We start from the raw sequence: 21,586 nt of genomic DNA, 5'->3' as shown, positions 1-21,586 counted from the left end.
CAAGACAGGAAGCTCATAAATTTGATGAACTCACAAACCGTGTTCCTAATTTGCAAGTCTTAATGAACACTTTTAAAGTTGTGGCAGCACAGCTCGTGTTAAATGTGATATCTTCATTTCCAGTCCCTGATTTGCTTGGTCTGATCTCTTCATAATCGCAGTGGATCACGAACATAAATCTCTTTAACGCTGTCAATCTTGTAACACACTCCAGTGAGTAATTCATTACGGCATGCGCGTGCACACTTTAACTCACCCTAAAGCGCAGCCAGACTGTTAAATCTATAATTTCCCTAGAGTTTTTTTTTTCTGTTTTAGTGTGCCACTAGTCTTAAATTTGTGCCAATTTCGAAAATGAATAAATAAATATAATCAGCCTCAAATATAATTGAATCAGCGAGGCTGAACCATTTGGAAACCTTATCACTGTCAAAGAGTTGGAGGTGTTGGGTCTGAGGATTGTGTGTCTGAGCTCCACGGTTTACATCATCACTGAACGCTTGAACTGCTTTGGGCTCGTTTTTTTCTGTTGGGTTTGAAACAGACCGGGTCTTAATTCTCCTCTTAGCAACTTTATGGACACAAGTTTTGATTATATTATCAGATCAATAGCCCTCTTGCTGATGTAATATGGGTCAATGTAACTTCTTCAAGGATCTGTCCTGTTTCTTTCCAGGCACATAAAACTCTTAGTGTCCACTTCGGAATCGGTTTTCATTTCAGTTGCGCTCTTGACACTGATCTCCAGGGCAATAGTATTATTAAGTAGAGCAGGGCAGCAGAGCTCGCCAGCCCATCCGTCAAACAGGACATGCTAATGCTAACCATAGTGGCTGGAACCTAAGACCAGCTCATCAATCATTAACATTAACCATAAGCCAACCAATCAGCAATGCTATTTGGGCTGGGGCAAGCGTGATTTCACCAAGTACAACATGTTCCTGGATCCACATCCTTGTTGATCCTGGAACAACATTCTAATCAATCAATCAGAATAGAGATATCACTTTTAAGAAAATATCTGTTTCAGGCTTACAATCAGGGTTAGGTGCTTCTACACCCTTCAAATCAGCTATCATTTCACACTGATTTTAGGAATAAATTATGAGTAGGGTTAGGTTAAGGGGTAGGGATTAGGTCAAGTCTATATTTTGGATAATATTGTTGATCCAGGATCATCAAAAGATGTTGATCTAGGAACATGTCTTACTTGGCAATATCACGGCGACCCTGGGCAGGTCAACTGATCGATACCTTATTTTCTTCTAACATTTGATTGCTGCTATTTGTATTTTTTTTTTAAATATGCTGCATTATTAAAAAATTATGATTTTTGTAAATTATTTTTGAAACAGATTATTGGAGTACATGAAAATACTTTTTTTTTTGTCTTTCTACTTTAAAATTGTAGGTTTATTTCAAAGTGTTACTTGCCATTTCTAGTAATCATTTATTTATACTACCAACATTGCTTCAAAGTATTTCCTACACCATTTTTTTTTTTTTAATGGGATTGGCAGCAAGTTTCCATTGTACCAAGACTCATCTTTTTGCTAGGTTCTGAAAGTGAGATGGATTGATACGGATATTCCAACAAATACGCTCGTAAAGGTCGTTTGTCTAGATCCCTGAAATACGACCCATCAGAACGTATACTACAATTGTGCCCCTATCGGCAAAAGGTCGTTTTCATATCAATGTTTTGTACTCTTTTATTTGCCCTCTGGTTTGCGTTTCGTGTTGCTCAGTTGGTAGATTATTGCATTGATATGTAATCATGCTATCATGGGTTTGATCCCAGGGAATGGACATGCACTAAAATATATATGCTCAATAAATTCAGAATTTAGCATGATTTCTGTGAGGGTTAGGTTTAGGGGTGGGGTTAGGTGTGGTCAATCGAACGAATAAGCCACCTAATAAAATATGTACGGATTACTGTGAGATTGCTGTAAAAAGTCCACACATTGCATTTAAATAAACGTGTGTTTTGATTAGTAATGACTTTATACGTCATTTCATGACGACAGATGCAACATGATAATGTCATTATTTTTACGCCCGCTAGAGGCCGCTTAACTTTAAAATGTAAATATAGGTTGTAAAAAATGCTTGCACAAACGACCTATATGGTCGTTTTTTTTTTGTTTTTTTTTTGGAGGACAGGCTCTGATATTCATGGATGTGCATACATACAAAACTATGTTAATTAAACAATACAATTGTGAAAACCAAAAATTACGATCTAAGCAACCAATCAATCAATCAATCAATGTGCCTTTAGGTCAGGACTATCATGGTAAATGTTTCATCCGTTCTCACATAAAGCTATTGTATGGATTATATATAACACAACTTGTATGATACTTTTATGATTTCAATAAGGTAGATTCAGGCAGATTCAAACTTTACGAGTGCTTGCAGCTTTATAGGATAACAGTCTGACATGTTTACTACTTGTGCTTTATCAACACAGTGAGAGATATGTTTGACAAAGCCATAAAGAGACATTTTCCTCAAAAATTATTCACTTGAGACCCATCTGAAAACTGATTTTAATAACAGTCTAAAAACTGTTTTTATGTTTACATTTTTGTGTGAACTGTTCCTTTAAGACAGACTTGTTCAGATTGTATTCAAATCATGCTTGAATCCACCAGACTGAAGATAAGCGCATATATCAGTCATACAAGATGTCACATGCTTTGAAGCTGTTATGGATTAATGCCTCTCCATCTGCATTTCTATACCTGATGCAGACATATGGAAATGTGCAGACACAGGTAGCAAAGAAGAAGAAGAAAAAAGAGTCTGAGCATGAGGCACAGCGTATGCTCCACAGAAATGTAGTAAAAATATGAAATACCGATTATGCTATTTCGCACACTTACTTTGCAAAGCTTTGATCAGCACTATGAAGTGAAATGCAGATAATTCAAGAACAAGTAATTCTAGTTTTAGATAAAATTAAGGCTGGTCGGCGCTGGCCTTGCCGACTTCTCTTTTATAATGTGAGTTACACATTACCAAGGGCAATTCATTTTATCTTCTTTTCTCCGTCTTCATACTCATAAAGCCTCGCAAAATCCACCTCCGTATCTTTCCTCTGATTCTGTATGTTAAGTTCCCTATCAGTGACTGGAAGCATAAGAGCAGAGGTTTCTGGGAAGACAAAGGTTAATGAAGCAGCAGATGAGGTGGCTGGAGAGATGCTTAGAGAGTGCGGTGGAGAATCTTTGAGTCCCGCTGTGCAGCACTACGTCGCCTCTGATAGAATATTAATGAAATTAGGAACGTGTTTCGGCTCCATCTTAAACTAATTGGATTGTCTCACTCCCGTAAATCCTGACTATAACGAGGTCGGCCACGAAAGCCTTTTTTTTATACTACTAACCTGACTTATAAATGGTCTTCTGAGCTTGGAATTCAGATTCCCTTTTTTATGTATGTGGCCTATACGTATAGATAGAAACCATTAAGATGGACGAGGAGAATGAGTCAAAGCATGTTGTAGGCCAGACTTAAACATGTGTTGGAAAGTTTTTAATATGCGTTTTAAATATGATGGCCTAAAATAAAAAATAAAATAAAATAAAATAAAATAAAAAATAAAGAAATAATAAAAAAAATATTTAAATAAATAAAACGTTCTATGTAAAAAATATAAACATTTCTCTTCTTTTTAGTTTATGCATTTACAAACAAAGTTTCTCCAAATGGAAAATGGATGAATAATTATGATACACCTCTCAGTATTGTTTTTCTTTATTTTAAATCTCATCCACACTGTTGAGCCAATACTGCAGTCTTCCTTCTTTTTTTCCCCATACAACACAGATGTGTTCATCTCATTTCAGAACAAATGCCACATAAATCGTGTCATATATTCATAAAAAAAATTATTTTATCATGGATATTTAAAAATAAATGACAGCTGTAATATGTTTTTACACTGTTGTCTATAAAAAATCCCATTGAGGAAATGCATTACTGCTTGATTCAGATGGCAGTATTGAACTATGTTCCAAATGTGATCCTCTATGTTTCTCGCTTTCTCTCAGTGTGGGGTTGTGCTCCCTAGGAGGATTCTCAGGGAACAACTACTTCAATTTAAATCTGTTCCTCATAAAGACATCAGAAAAGTTTCGAATATGAGTCATACGGACTACTTTACAATAGTTTTATGTCCTTTTTTAAAGCTTTTCAGTTTGAATCACTCTTCTGTCATTTTTCATTTTTTCCTTGTTTTCTTGGGTTCTACAAATAACACACTAAAAATAAAAATATGGGTTCAGAATGATATGAGGGTGAAAATATTTATCTTTCAAAGTAGAATCACAGAAGGAACTAAATAATTAACTTAATAACTTACAAGCAAATAAATGAATAATACTAATTATTATTATTATAATAATAAATTCTTATTGTTAGATTTAACAAAAAAAAAAACTACTGGCCTACTGACATTTTTTTTCTGTGTGTGTGTGTGATTTTACAATCACAATACGAAAGTATAAATATTTTTAATGAAAAGTGTTTGGTTGCTTTTGTGTAAAGATGTTTTTGTTTTTGTTATTCAACAGTGAGCCAGAAGAAAGAAAAAAAATTGTAATTTTTACATCAGTTTTTCAGCTTAGCAGTATTCAACAACTTGTTGTCAATGTTTATGGAAAAACTATTAATTTTGACCCCACTTTTAGATAGCATCAGCATTATAAAAGTATATATATATATATACATATATATATATATATATATATATATATATATATATATATATATATATATATATATATATATATATAACAACAACAACAACAACAAAAAAAACTAAACAACAAACAGTTTACCCAATTTAAAAGTGACAAAAACATTTAGAAAACACTAATTTTACAAAAAAGAAAAAAAAAAGAAAAAAAGTGAAATATATTTAAAAGGAAAAAGTTAATGGGATGGGGTTAAGTGAAATGGTGTGTGGTGATAAAATTCTTAAAAACGTACAAAATTTAAACCATATTATTGGTTTGTTTAAATTCTGACACGTTAAATCCAACAATGCATAGCAGACTTTTTTTTTTAGTCTTAATAAAAAACAAATTATAAGCAGGGTGCCATAAGAAAGCACAGTACCAGAGAAGGTTAATGCTATTATAATCTTATTGACCAGCAGAGGACAGTTAATCTATGCTTATTGAATTTGTGTTCAAATGAAAAAATCTTGTTAATTTTTTTTACATAAGCTTGCACGGTCGCATATGCAGTCCTTATTTAAGCACAAACACACAACGCAGCAGCACACACACTCTTTCAGCCTCTGATGGCTAAACATCATTAAAAAACTGTAAACCGTGCTGTTTTGCCTTACAGTGCTTACGTTTATGTTTTCAGCGCACACAAATCTCTGCAACAGTCTTTGTAGGTGTGTACAGGTGGGCCGCATTTCCCCCCGGATCCAGCACAGGAATGACTGAGCGCTAAGTTGCTTTTTTTCTCCCTTGCTGATGCCACAGATCTGAGGAGCGAATCTGCTCCCTGAACTCAGAGCTGTGTTGTTGGGTTTTTCCACACTTATTAGAGATGCAGGTGGTGAACCCGTCCATATGCCTTATTAACAAAGGCTATTGTTTGCTCACAGGAGAACTGGCCAATTAGGGTGAAATGCTGTGTCGGGTCCCAGGTGAGTGCTCAAAGTGTTCACAAAACATCCAAGATGCTGTTATTTAAGGTTGCCTTGGGAGACAGGTGCTGGGATAACTCAGGTCGGTTATTGAGTGCACACTAGTGTATTAAAAAATAAATAAATAAATTACACACACACACACACGCACACACACAGACACACACTGTATTTATATATAAATCAGCATTTATGGCTCAGGTGACTGACATAAAATAAAAATAAATACATAAAATAAAATCAGATTGCTTTTCATACTTTATAATTTTCCATATTCATACAGATTACTTTTTCAAGTAACTAGTATTCAATATTTCTTGACATGTTTTTCTTCATTATTGCCATTATTATTTAGAATAATAATAATAATAATAATAATAATAATAATAATTATTATTATTATTATTATTATTATTATTATTATTATTATTATTATTATAAAAATATGTTTTAGTCAATTTTATATTAATACCATTTTTTCAAAAATAAATAAATAAACATTGTTTCAGCACACAACATAACATAACCTGCATACATCACCAGAGAAAAGCTTTTTTATATAAAGACCCAGTTATGATATTTTGATAAAAACGGTAATTGAATGAAACATGCATGGATGAATAGTTAACAATTAGATCAATAACAAGCAGAATTTGAAAATCCAGACATGGAAAATGCAAATGTAAAGCTACTGACTGCTCTATACAGAAAAACACATCCCATTTAAATGTAAATGAAATACACTTGGCACATAAACCTCAGCTCACAACACTGAAGAATAACCTCCATCTAGTGGCTGAGACAATGCATACACAGTTTACTGCTGTTGCTGAAGGTCAGGGCGATTAAAAACACAAAGAAAATCAGCTAAATGTTCAAAATCTCTCTCAGGAGACACAGTCTCGTGCTCTGACTGAAAGATTGTGCTGATGGCTCAGTTTTAAGGCCCGTCTTTGAGGGAGAGCATGGCACTCTTGGGGTTGCCAGGCGACAGGAGAAACTGATTATAGCTAAAGCATTCCAGCACTTGCATTGAATACCTTGAAAACTATATAAAAAAAACTCTGGCTTTAAACTTACAGTACTACATACTACACTCTTAAAAACTCTGGTAGCACTTTATTTTAAAGTCCTGTTCCCCATGTGCATACTATGTACTTATTATAGTAATTTCAATAACTATGTAATAACAAGGTACTAATCCTGAACCTAACCCTAAACCTAACCCTACCCCATATAGTTACCTTGTTTTACCAGAACTTTCTTAGATAAATACACTGTAAGTGCACTATAAGTACATGTTAGTACACGTACTATAAAATAAAGTGCAACCAAAACCTTTTATTGGCATAGATGTTTCCGTGAAGAATGATTAACATCCATGAAATCTGACAAACCAGCTTTTTAAGAGTGTAGATAAAAATTATCAGTTAACAATAAGATATATTGGATAATGGAAATTACCCTCCTTTCAGAATGAAGAAACCAAAGTCAAGGCAGAAAGACAGCATTCATCTTTCATGTTAGTATCCTTTAGCTCAGTGACAAGATATTTGTCTATAATGTACTTTCAAAGTTTTTCATCTCTTATTCTCTCTATATGCACACATTCTTTCATTCTCTCCCTCTACATGAAAACGTGAGTGCAATTCTTTCCCCAAAAAGATTAACCCCTGGTATCTGGGCATTATCTTTTCAAAGACACATGCATGAGTGTATGAGCTAGTCGAGGGGGCGAGGGTGGGTGAACCGGGGATCTGCTCAGGATAGCAGAGCCTAATTAAAGCTTTGGGAAGAGAAAGGTCAGTGAGGCAGTGACTTCCACCGACCAGGGAAAATGTGAAGTCTTCATATGAGACTGAGAAATGTCAGACACGGGCCTGAGCAAACCGAGCAAAGGTCTCACATGTGATTGAGAGTCTGCCGAAGAGGTGAGCTAACAAGACACGATTTGAGGCACGAGGAAGGGAATGCAGAAGAGAGGGGGTGATTGAACACATTTGGGCTGAAAACATGGCGCTGAGTGGCCATTCATTTAATCATTTGATGTTCTGTGGATAAGCTGAACAGGTTAAAGAAATTTAAAGACATGTAGAGAAAACAATTACATTTTAGCATGATTAAAAAGAATAGTTCAAGACTTCTATTGTCTGGCACAAAATAATAATAATAATAATAATAATAATAATATATATATATATATATATATATATATATATATATATATATATATATATATATATATATATATATATATATATAAAATGAATGCAAAATAAATAAAGAAGAGGGCACCAGACATATTAACTAAGCAAATGTATAATATACTGTAATATATTAATTACATAATTCTATATGATATGTTTGGTTATGTACTTGTAAAATTTGCTCATATAAAATAATTATACATACATACATACATACAATACATACAATAAATACATAATTAATATGCATATTAAATTACAATATATTATTCAAAATGTTATTAATCTAAATTGACTGTAATAAAATTTCATGACATGCAAAAAAAAAAAAAAATCCCCTTATTCTTATTCATAACACTTAGTCAAGTAAATTTTATATTATATAAGTACTTTTTATAAGTACTTTACACCAATACACATTGATTCAATAATATAATATAATATAATATAATATTATGTATTTTTTTTTAATTATATTTGTATGACCAAAAATATAAGCAGACAATGACAAACTGCACACACATGAGATCAATAATCAAAACATTACATTACCACCACTGTGTGGGCTGATGTGACCAATAAAAGTTTGAATTATGATGAAATGATGCTAAGAATTTTTTGCTCATTACTGATAATGCATGGAGATTATCCTCATTAATGCAAGAATAATGAATGAATTCTTCAATAAAGGAAACCTTTTCCCAAAGTTGATCGTTTTGTCTTTTTTAATGCAAGAGTATGGTTACTCTCTCTTTCTCTGTTTTAATCACCTCTCTGTTCTCTCTACTCATTGCAGGCATTTTGAAATGATGCCTGAGGGCTACCCAGATGTTCATCTTTATTTCTCTCTCAGTTAGGCCGTTTGCTTCCGCCCCATCAGTGAATGTTTCCCCTGCAGAGCTCATTCCATACGGACTGCCCTCACCACCTCAGAATAAGACTGAAAATCTCAACCATTAAGACTAGCTTCTTGCATTTTCTCTTTATTGGCACACAAAACTGCTACAGCTTCAGTTCTCACAAAGTGAATCATGAATAAAAGATAGGTCTGGATTTTAGAACCACCGTATGTGTCTCGTTTCACAATGGCTGCTAGTTTCTTCAAGCCTTTGCAGTATTTACCCAATTTCTGATGCTCAAGTTGAGTTGCAATGCTAAGAGACAGTCTTTTTTATATAAGAAAACAACACAAACACATACTTCCTTTAAAATAAAGGCTCCAAAAGGAGGTTTTCAAAGCAATGCCATAGAATCATCATTAATATTCTAAAAAAAACTTTCTTGGAATGGAGAGATTCCATGGATGTTCTACATGGAACCGTGGATGCAGTACTTTTAAGAGTGTACTGTATAATTACACTTATTTCACCACTTTGGGTTGAACAGCAAATGCCAAAAGCTTAGTCAAAATCCTACACAAATGATCTGAATCTCAACCTTGATTTAGTGACTTTAACTGCCTTAGTCATCAGGTATCACCGTTTGTCATGAGGTCACTATCAGCCATTCATTCCTAGCAGGCCATGTGTGTGGTGTACTCCTGACAAGTGGGTGGTTAATGAGGATGTTTTAGTTTTTTAAAAATGTGCCTTTTTGTGAGAGGTAGAAATGATGAAAACGGGTCCTTGAACATGAAAGTGCACGAGATGTCCTCAGGGATGGAGTGCAAACAATGTTTACCTGTAATTTCATTCTCATAAAGCACGGATAGTGTTAAACATACACATTTGCTCACAACTACACACAGAAACACAGTTGTATGCTGGTAAACTTCAAGTGGGGTTCATATAACCTTTTTGCAGGCCAACAGAGAGCCATTAAATGAAAAAAAAAAAAAAGAAAGTTGAAAGTTTGCTTTGTAAAAAGACAGTTCGCTCGCTCTAATCTGAATGAAAGGTCCCTTGTGATAACAATTAACGGCTGAGGCACTAGAGGAGAACAGACTATCAAAACATTTTACCTTTTATTATTTAATAGTGGATTTTCATTTCTTTATGTGTATGATTTTGTGTATGTAAGTTTTGCTTTCCTCTGTGAGATCGTAATTTTTATATTTGCAGAAGGAAAGCTAAACCTAATTAAATCACATTGAAAGGGCATTTCCACCAGGACAAGATTCATTAAGATGTGCATTTAATCACTCATTCTACATTTAGCTGATTTTAAAGACATGTCAAATGCTAACTCTGTCATAATTAACAACCCATGCTATGTCGATCATACCTAAACCTTTAGGTCTTTTTCTTCTGTTGAGCATAACAGATATTGTTTGTTAACAATGTACTGCTCGATCAATAGAGACTGGAGTTTGTGAGTTTCTAAAAGGACACAAAAGCACCATACAGGATCTTTAAAGTATGCTATTATACAATGGCTTTGAAGAGACTGAAGTCAAAGTTGTTTTTGCTTCAAATCTTTCAGGCTGTCCTTGAATCATTAATGAGAGAATAAGCAATGCCCACAAGATATTTTCAGTGAATCAGTTGATCTAATTCATTCACAGTATGAACCATTCAGACTACATTGAATTAATTAGATCAACTGATTCAAATGACTCAATAGTCCATTCTCAGCAGACAGCAACCAAGTGAAGAAAAAAAAAAAAATTATATATATATATATATATATATATATATATATATATATATATATATATATATATACTATATATATCTTATAAAATATATATAGAGAGAGTTCAAAACAAAGCAGTTTGTGATATCCTGTTCGTGAACGAATCATTCGATGTAACCGGATCTTTTTGAACCAGTTCACCAATTCGAACTGAATCGTTTAAAATGGTTTGCGTCTCCATTAATGGTTTGCGTCTCCATTAACTTTTTTAATGTGGCTGACACTCCCTCTGAGTTCGAACAAACCAATATCCCAGAGTAATTATTTTACTCAAACAGTACACTGACTGAACTGCTGTGAAGAGAGAACTGAAGATGAACACAGAGTCGAGCGAGATAATGACTCGTTCACGAGTCAAGAACCGTTTCTGTCAGACGCGTCCTATTCGTGAACCGAGGAGCTGATGATACTGCGCATGTGTGATTCAGCGTGAAACACAGCGTGTTTCTTTTGGTGATTGATTCTGAACTAATTCTGTGCTAATGTTATGAGCGCGGGTAAACCGAAGGCTTGAATCAAGGGCAACCGGTGAACCGTTTTCTTCAACTGGTTTATTGAATCGAACTGTTTGAATGAACTACTGGTGATCCGAAAACCGATGCAACCGGTTCTTGACTCATGATCGAGTCATTCTTTTGTTCATTATCTGGCGAAAAAAGTTAACAGATTAAGTCATTTGTGGATTAATGCGTATTAGAGACGCAAACCATTTTAAATGATTCAGTTCGATTTGGTGAACTGGTTCAAGAAGATCCGGTTAAATCGAATGATTCATTCGCGAACCGGATATCACTTAAACTGTTGTGTTTTAAAAAAATCTCACAACAGACACGGAAGAGAAGACAATGCTGAATAAAGTCGTAGTTTTTGCTATTTTTGGACCAAAATGTACTTTCGATGCTTCAAAAAATTCTAACTGACCCTGTGATGTCACATGGGCTACTTTGATGATGTTTTTCTTACTTTTCTGGACATGGACAGTATACCGTACACACAGTTTCAATGGAGGGACTGAGAGCTCTCGGACTAAATCTAAAATATCTTAAACTGTGTTCCGAAGATAAAAGGAGGTCTTACATGTTTGGAACAGCATAAGGGTGAGTTATTAATCACATAATTTTGATTATTGGGTGAACTTACCCTTTAAGGCCACCTGTTATACAATGGGGACAAACTTCCTCCTTTTTTGACCGGTTTTATTTTTTTTTTTAACTTTCTCCTGTTTTGACACTGATGTAATCATTTTATAATCTCAAACTTACTGTAAGTAAACAGTTGGATGGAAGTGGTATTCACTATGGACTTATATTACTGGGATTGCTTTTTCACACACATTTAATCCAGTGGAGTTTGGCCTGTAAAGAAATGACTCGTCTTGAGTTATCATTTTAAGATACAGACACACTAATCAATGCATTTCTAAGCCATAAGTGATTTGAGTTTAACTCGCATCCAAGTGACAAGCCATGGTTTAAATCTGGTCTAAATATAATACTGTAAAAGGGGCTGAATGTTTTTGGAGGATAAATAATCAGATGTGGAGCTTGTGATTTTGGTGGCAAAATGTCAGGTGGATAATTTGTTCAAGGCAGTGGGATGAAAAATAAATAAATAAATAAGTAAATGAGAAAAATGAGCAAAGCCAGAAACGCTTTGTAGTGAATATGAAATTTACTCAAGATGAAATTTCTATTATATTCTGTCCTGAAAAAGCCAGTGTTCTGCGGGAGAATGATTTTGTTTTATTATACATTTCACAAAGAAATTTCTCAGTGTGGAAAATTTAGTGGCTTTAAGGAGTGCATTACAGGGTGTGACAAATTGAATTTGAGGCATCAACAAATACAGAAATATGCCTAAATCTGTTCCTTGGGGGGCGTGTTGCTGCAAATGTATGGTTTGCAAGTCATACAGTCCTATAGCAAAGATTATATGAAGTCAGAGTGTAATGAGATGGAGAAAATGAAATCACCCTGTAAAACTAACTGTCATATTGGGATTAAATATTTCTCTACAATCATTAAAGGATGGTGGATAATTAGTGAGGTATGAGCCAAACCACCGTGCGGTAGTTTTGAACAGTGAACGCCACGGGGAGAGGTAAATGCGCGCAGCAGAAAGTGCAACCACAGCAGATTGTAGACAGCGGAGAGGAAAATGAAACGGCGGCACTGCCAAAACCCTGCAAGAAATGCGGTCAGCTACGGGTGGGAGACTGTCTGGGAGAGAGAACACAAAAACCAATACTGAATGAATTAAAGTGGTCATTTCTGTACATAGGATACTGTATCATGCTTTGCGCTTTGCAGAGTGAAGATTTAAAATAACTGGATCACATCCATTTGATATTTTTTAACCAAGCCAGAACATATTTCTTATGCATTCTTTTTGCTAAAATATGCTTATGCAGGATTTGAAGATGGGTTTATAATATCCTGACCAGCAGACAATTAAGACAAAAGTAATTATACATACACTATTCTACAAAAATTTGGGGTCGGCAATATTTTTTTATGCTGAAAGACGTCTCGTTTGCTCACCAAGGCTGCATTAACTTGATCAAAAATATAGTAAAAATAGCCAAATTTATGACATTTTATTACAATTTTAAATAACTGTTTTATGCATATTATTATATATTCTATACATTTAAAAATTTAATCTATTATGTGATGTTAAAGCTGAATTACTCTTCAGAAATGTTGTGATGAAGAAGCATTTCCTGTTATTATCAATGTAAAAAACAGTTGTGTTGCTTAATATTTTTGTGGAAACAGTGATACAGTTTTTATTAAATCAATATTTCAATATCTTTTGTAACATTTAAAATGATTTTTACTGCCATTTTTGATTCATTTCATGCATTCTTGTTGAATAAAATATAGACCCCTAACTTTTGAATGGTTGTGTAGCTATAATTTAATCTTTTTACAATTCCACATACAATTTGTATTGTATTTATCTTCAGCAACTCTCAAAATGAACATTTTTAATAGTACATTATACATTTTATAATATCCATTATATTGTTGATTAAATTTAGATTATATTGATTTATTTTTAATTATACTTTAATTAGACTTATGACTAAAATAGTTTAAAACTAAAATATTTTGTCTAAATAATTGTTTTATTTTTTAGTCTTGTTACACAGTAATATAAAAAACATGTTGTAATGTTGGAGCCATATTCTATTATTCACCTGCTCCCATTAAGCAGAACTTTTCTGCTGTTCTCTCGACAAAAAGTGGCCAAAAAACATATAAATAAACTATACAAATGCTATATTTACTACTGTATACGCTGTATACACACTAAATCTAAGTGAGTAATCACTCGTTGCTGTGTTGAATATGTTCCAGTGTGTCACTGAGAACACTATCAACTAGCATTAATGGGTTAATAAAGCTCTACTCTCCACTCCACACTATACTCATTAAGGCTCTTTGTGATATGCTGCATTGACCAGCCCTGCTTCAAATCACCATTCACGTTCAAACATAATGACTGCTTGTTTTATATAAATAGCCGCCCCTCATTACATGTTAGCATAAAAGCAGAAAAATGGATGTTGACTATTCTATTAGACCCAAAGCTGTTATGTTTACAGTAGAGCCCTTAATTATGACCCAGACCTGGTTTTATAATGTCAGTGGAAGTGAGAGGAGCTATTTATGTGAACCTGCATTTCGTCTTTATTACTGGCTGGAAAATGAAGCATTTAGATGAAACAAGAAGAAGGAACATCTCCTGTGGGTTTCTCTCTCCCCCTCTGATGTACAAGTTTGCTACTTTGCTGAAGAAAACGATTGTCCTTTGGCATTCAGAGAGCATGAACAATACAGTATAGCGTTGAGCAGATGTTGATGACATTTGTGTGCGTGTTGGTGGTAGAGATGCCGTCTAGACACAACGTAATTAAATCTGCCGCTTCAGAACTGCTGGGAAATATGAATCCCTAAATAAGCACCCACAACTGTAGGCAAAACAAAATTGATCTGTTAGAAAAAGAACATCCCGGATTATTACATTATGATTGAGTGCCACGATTGCCACAGTTCCTGCATCTTAACTGAACAGTGGAGGGAACAAGACTGAGCAGCAGTGCTGGGGAGTAATTAAGCAAAAGAAGCGACATAACTAACTTCATTACATTCCAGTAGGCATGTTTTAAGGCCAAAAAAAATAAAATAAATAAATAAAAAAATAATTTTTCAGGAATGATCAGTTTTGCGATTTTGGTGCTTTCGTCTCTGTACACTGAAAATACACATGCATTTTATCTATTTGCATCTGTAAATTTCAATTGCAATACATATATACATATATATATATATATATATATATATATATATATATATATATATATATATATATATATATATATATATATATATATATATAATCTTACCAAAAGTGACTTTTTTTGTGACACACAACGAACTTTAAAGTTTTATTCTGAAGAATTTTACATAATGGTTTATAATTGGCATGATTTATATTGAATTTTATTTCTAAACAACTTGAACAGTGAAAAATTAAATAAAATAAATTTGAATTTTATTGCAAATGAATAAAATAAAATACATTTGAATTGTATTGCAATTAAATTAAATTAAATTAAATTAAATTAAATTAAATTAAATTAAATTAAATTAAATTAAATTAAATTAAATTAAATTAAAAAAAATAGCTTCCACAAATAAAGAAATGGTGGTTAACGCTTTGAAGGAAATGTGAAATTTTGAAGAAGAAATACTGGAAAAGTATTTTTGTAAAGCATACTCCACAATCCATCAATATAATTTTTTTCATTGCTTGTTCTGATTTCTGTTCTGAAAATATAAGATTTGTGCATATTTAATTAGATAATGCCTCATATTACGTTACCAAAAGTTTGACAAAACACAACATCCTCACGACATTGTGCATCTAATATGTAGCTTTGGGAAATCTAGATTCATTCTAGTGAATTGATTCGTTCAGATGCTTCATCTGAATGAACTAAATTCCATAAAAATGATTCACTGATTCAAATGACCAGATGCAATTATAAATACTCAAGTTTCCATAAAATTCACACACTTTTACAGAAATGAATGACTAGCATGTAGCTTAGCAATGTTAATGTTAACTACTGGAGGTTCCATCTTCGTTACTACCCATAATTAATTGACTAATAGCCACAATTAACTAGTAAACAATTTCTCTTGATAAAGAAAATATTAAAGGGAAAGAAAAGAGGTTTAAAGAAGGAGGAAAGAGAAAGATAGCTTACACTGTCAAATCAAACTCCCAAGCCTCAAGCCATAAATACAAGCCTTCTTGTCATGCCTTTGATTAAAACACTAGCAATTTATGAATCTCTTTTCATCCTGTTCATAATTCATTAGCCCTCAAAGTAAAAACTGAAAAAATACAGCCTTATCAATATTAATGATATACGAATGCGTTTTGCTTTGAATGCTACTATATCTTCAAGTGAAAACTACGTGGCGTAGTCAGTGAATCTTTAAAATGCATTGATCTCATAAAAAGCGGGAGAGGTTAGTAAATACTACCAGAGGATAAATTAGCCAACAGTACACTGAGCCAAGAAGAAGACCTGAGAAATCCTTCCAACACGGCCAGCGGTCATAAATGATCGAGGGGTTCGAGGTCCGCACACACATAAGCATAATCACCTTGAAAAATGCTTTGACACTTTCGTAAAAGAGACATCATGAAGACTAACAATGCATAGCTGTAGCAAAAGAAACTGACGCCATTAATCTTACCTTGCGCTTGTTGTTAGGGCTGACGTACAGATAGCTGAGGATGGTCTTTACTCCCACCTTTTCATTGAGTTTCTCGTAAGTGGTTCCGTAATCTGTTGACCTGAAATGCAATCAGAGGCTTTGATGAGAACCCGGGGAATCAGCCGTTGTAATTAAAGCATCAGAATTAAAATATGGAACTGTAGCTTATTCATGGCAGCGAAACACTTCTTAAGTGTCTAATTTGATTTGTGGAAGGTAATTACAAGTTTAAGAAAGGTTGCAACGATTTTTTTTCTAGTTATGCAGCGGCCATGACCCTGTACATTGCTTTATAAAAAGAGATGGATGAATCTACCTAATCTCAGGATCATAGATGTTTTACGAGGTGGTGCTTTCATAGGAAACATACTTTTATAAAGTGTATTTATTATGCAAAATACACTGTGAATTTAATGTTTTGGAAAACCTAAATGCACATAATGTGAGATTGATTTCAAATGTATTATATTTTAATAAATCTATATTAAATGCTATTTGTATTTTTTTTTACCCACATAATTGCACATTCATTGCAATTCTTTATTTGAAAAACAAAAAAGTGTACTTCTCAATGTAAGTGTACTTCTCTTAATGTCAGTTAAAGTTACAGTTAAATATATTTGTAAATACTTTTTTTTCTAATAATGAAGTTGCGATTTAGCATAATTAAAATGCATTACGCCAATCTATTAAAGTGTATTTTAATCAATCACACTATAATGTGTTTTAATAAGGAGTTTCGTAAAAAATTAACGTGACTGAATTTAAATTAAGTTAATTTAGTTTTAATGATTTTTAACAATTTAATCTGTGTTAAATTGAAATGACTAGTGTATGTTTAAAACTTTTTTGTTGTTGTTGCCTAGTTTAGTACAATCTAATTCTAAAACAACAACAACATGAATTCTGAATTGCTAAGGAGTGATAAGCATGCAATTTAAAGCATATTATTCAACATCTGCATTAATCTTAATCTACAAACATTTGATAATCTTTGGTTCTAGTGTCTGCATTTTATGTTAAATTGTCAATAATGGGCCATATGTTACATTTGAGATTCTTGGAAACTAGGACATTTTTGGAAATGTTCTCTTTTAGGATAGAAATAACTGTTGACTTCCGATCTCAATATGAATTGTATGAAAACATATGATTTTCAGAAAATGAAAATACAATATAAAATACAATACAAATGAGATTGTACAAATACATATTTAGCCACCAATTCACCAAAAAAAATAAATAAATAAATAAATAAATAAAATAATAATAATAATAATAATATATATATATATATATATATATATATATATATATATATATATATATATATATATATATATATATATATATATATATATATATAATGAACTGCAATGAGACTCAGTTGGATGAAGAAAAATAATAAATTAATGTATTATGAAATTCATTATTAGTTGTACTTTTATTTTGTATAAAAAATTATATAGCACTTTATTTAAATAATTTAATACATCTAATCCAAAGTTTTATTCAGTTTCAACCTTTTTTTATCCACTTAAAGCAATTAGGATCTATCATTTCATTTTATGTAATGAGCTTTCATTAACTCATATCTTATCAAATCTTGTTGATATAGAATTTAATACTTTTTCACATCAGCAAATATTTAGATTTAGTTAAAATGCAATTTCTGTAAGTAGACCCCCTGCCAGCCCATCATCCTCATGCCCATCAGTATTCACACAAAATGTCAGCTTTTAATTAAACTTACAGTATGGCGGAAGTTAAAGAAAAGAGACCATCAGTCAAAGCTGAGGAAAGACACACAGAGAGTTTTATCTCAAGAATCTGTCATTTTGAATGTTAATGAGACTTTGCTAACTGACTTTTCATTTTCATCATTCAACATCCTGAGTTCTGTATTCTAGAAACTCAGCAGTTTCTCCATGATACAATAACAGTTCCAAATAATAAAGTACAGGCCAAAAGTAACACTGGCTTCTTTTTTTTTTTTCACTATCGGGTGAAAAAAAAAAAAAAAAAAAAAAGATTAAAATCCAAGAGACAGACTAGGTCAACACAACAATGTTCAATAACTGGAGCATTAAACAGAATACACAAAGACAGCTGGTCAGGATCGCATTAATCCTACAAATAAGACTTCACAAATGACCGTTGAAACAAAGGGAGCATTTAACGGTTAACTAATGAGCTCTAAATGCAACACAGGTGTTTGGTTACTATGGGAACAAGCTTGGGATAAACAGGGAATTCCAGAGAGGATGCCCTCTGTTGACTGTTAGGGGAACAACAGACACTTCCCTGACATCTACACAAACAAACACAGCCATTTCAGAGGATACAGCTGTGTTGCTCTGGTGCTATATGTAGCATTTGTTGGTTATTAACTAAATATATGTCATTTTCTAGGCCCGGGAAGGTCCACTGAGATGAAATTAAGGTTCTCAGCATCGTAAACAGAGCAAAAACAGTCATTTAGCTCTTTTATCTCATCGATTTACAACATACCCAAGGCCCTTTCAGTTCAGTGCTTTAATGTAAAGCACAACGACAAAAAAAGTCCTGCCGGTTCGCTATACATTGCAAACTGAAAAACAAAATGACTTGTTAAACATGGGTTCACAAACGTTTATCAGGATGCTCTTGGAAATTTTAATAAGTTAATTAAATCTTATTTAGACAATGCAAAGTGATCTAATGACATTGCAATAAAGTTCAGTTTTATATATAGGGGAGAACCGGGGCGAAAGTAACACGGGACGAAAGTAACAAAGCGATTTTCTCCGAGCCTCTTTCTGCATTTGCATTCCCAGCTATGACAGCATGTTCAGCATGCAATCCTTGACGGAGCTGAGAAATATCATGTGATTTCCTCATCGTTTCCGGAAGTTAGGTCCGCAAAACTGTTTTCGAGTGCAAAAAGTAAAGTAATTGTTGAAGCGGTAATTATTTTTTTTTTTTTATTAGTCGTGTTGTTTTTCTTGTTTCATGTGTGAAAGTAATGATCAATCTACAGATTATTTAGTGCTTTAACACTAAATAATCCTAAAGTTTGCATTTTCAAATTTGTTACTTTTGTCCCGCTACAGTCACAAAAAGTATTTATTTTGTTCCAGTGCAAGCTATATTGTGAATTTCTGTGTCTTGCATCATTTCTTACAAATGTTTATGTCATATTATACCAAAAGAATATGTCTTAGTGAGGGTCAGAAAGACAGACAGAGGTCTGGTTTTATCCAGATGTTTTTGAGAGTGTGTTTCTGGACATAGAGGAACATCACTCTCTGGGCAGCTGCTACATCACATTTATATTTAGGTTTTAGCCATATCTTAGCCTTTACACCTCCACCTGTGAATTTGCAGTGTTTCCAGATGTTTTAATGCACATTTTCAATTTATGCATAAAAACAACTGGATGGAAACATAAATAGCCATGTTTAGAGTTTTTTTATTATGCTAATGTGATAAAAAATTTATATTGTGCATTATGTAGATTTTTTTTTATTATTATTTAAATAAAGGACAAAATATGTTTGCAGTTATTTATTAACAAGGTCACAATCAGGTATACTTAAGAAAAATAAGACTAACAGAAAACAATCTAGCTTATATTGTTGTGTTACTTTTGACCCACCTGTGTGTTACTTACGTCCCAACCGATGGGGTCGAAAGTAACAATGTTCAACTTATGATCAAAGTGAAATTATACTGAAGTCTTTCTACATTTCTACAAAATACCACCTGGTATTGTTAGACCACACTTCTGAGTTACTGGCCACAGCAGAAATATATCTCTGTACACAATATTATCTTTTAAAATGAAGTTTTTCTGAAAAATGGTACTTTCGCCCCTGCTCTCCCCTATATATAATTGTATAAATACTAACAAATACTGGACATTTCAAACCTTGCGCAAAGCTGAAATTTCCATTGTAAAGTATATGCCATTCCTGGCTGCAATTCCAAAACTTGGCGATTCAAAGAACTACAGGCGATATGCCAACGATGATAACACTGTAGTTAATGTTTCGCTCTATAGATCATAACGCAACGGCAAATGTTAACACAATTAGCCCCTCTGGAGTAACCTGGGGTTAAGAGTCTTGTTCATGGGCTCAATAGAAGTTACTTTTACACTGCTTGTACGGCGGTTTAGCCACATCACAGAAACAACAACCATGTGTCCTGACCAGAACTCAAGCTCAGGCCGTGACCGTGAGGTCACTTGAGGATGATAAACAGCAACACGGTTAAACTAAAAGGGTACATTCCAAGTAGTTATTAGTTTTGTGACTATTCTAAAAATTTGAAAATAAAATAAAGCAGTTGGCATACACTAAGTGTTCAAAAAAAGAATTTTGTTCCAGAATAATGTGTCGACCTTCAGAATCCCAGAAAGAGACGGTTGCCTCATTACAGATCAGAAAGATCCAATTAAAAGCTGTTTTTGAAATGAAAAGCACTTTTCGTTTGCTTGTTTTAGAATAGCGGTATCTGCACACCTACATAAACACAGTGTCATAAAGAAAGAGAGAAGGAAAGATATCCAACAAACTGTTGTTTACATTCCCTGTTATATGAAATGTTGAATATTGACAGCATTTGAAAATAGGCTGCGGTGAAGATGTGGTGAGTTTTATAAAATATTCATACGTTCATCTGTGTGCTAATGTGAAACTTGTGTTCGGTTGAGACCTGACATTTTTTAAACATGTTTTTTCGGGGTAGAACTGCCATTTCAAATCTATTTTAGAAGAGCAACGTCTTGCCAACTCGCACACAGACGACGCGAACACACGTACTTCAGAGAATCAAAATATCTACTACCACTTTAAAAGTGTGCAATCAAACGTCCAACCGTAAAAATAAAAATGATGTTTGGATGTTAAAGTTTTACAAACCTCATTTGACTTGCAGTTTGATAATGCCAGAGAACTGTGCTATTCTTACATCTTTAAAAACACTTACAACATCATCTTTTTATAACAAGCTTCTACATATTTTTTTCCCGCTTCTCTTTCAAAATTCTAGCCTAAAGCTGTATTACAGCCCAGCAGCGTTTTTCCCCTGTCGACGTTTGACCTTGGACCATTTAGAGTTCTCATTGCTACATTAATACATTAAAAGCATGCAATTTCAAATATCCTGCTTTGAAGAGGATTTGTTCAAATATTAAGTTCACTTCTAATGTTAGTCCATGTTTCTTGCATCAACATAATTTAATTGAATCCATTATTTCACAAGCTTTAATTGCAAATGGAAAATAC

At 33.3% G+C, this 21,586-nt stretch overlaps 1 protein-coding gene across 1 annotated transcript in view; it reads right to left on the bottom strand.

The window, feature by feature from the left end:
- The window catches only part of LOC113044051 (VPS10 domain-containing receptor SorCS1), a 143,656-nt gene that overhangs the window by 42,432 nt on the left and 79,638 nt on the right, over window positions 1-21,586 (bottom strand). The window contains exon 3 of the mRNA XM_026203639.1: window positions 16,296-16,395. Within this exon, the coding sequence (XP_026059424.1) occupies window positions 16,296-16,395 (100 nt within the window). The remainder of the gene's footprint in view (window positions 1-16,295; window positions 16,396-21,586) is intronic.

This window comes from Carassius auratus, chromosome 26, assembly GCF_003368295.1.
Source record: "Carassius auratus strain Wakin chromosome 26, ASM336829v1, whole genome shotgun sequence".
NCBI classification, from domain to species: Eukaryota; Metazoa; Chordata; class Actinopteri; order Cypriniformes; family Cyprinidae; genus Carassius; species Carassius auratus.
The sequence above is the reverse complement of the archived record's forward strand: the minus strand, read 5'-3'. Positions and strand labels throughout refer to the sequence as shown.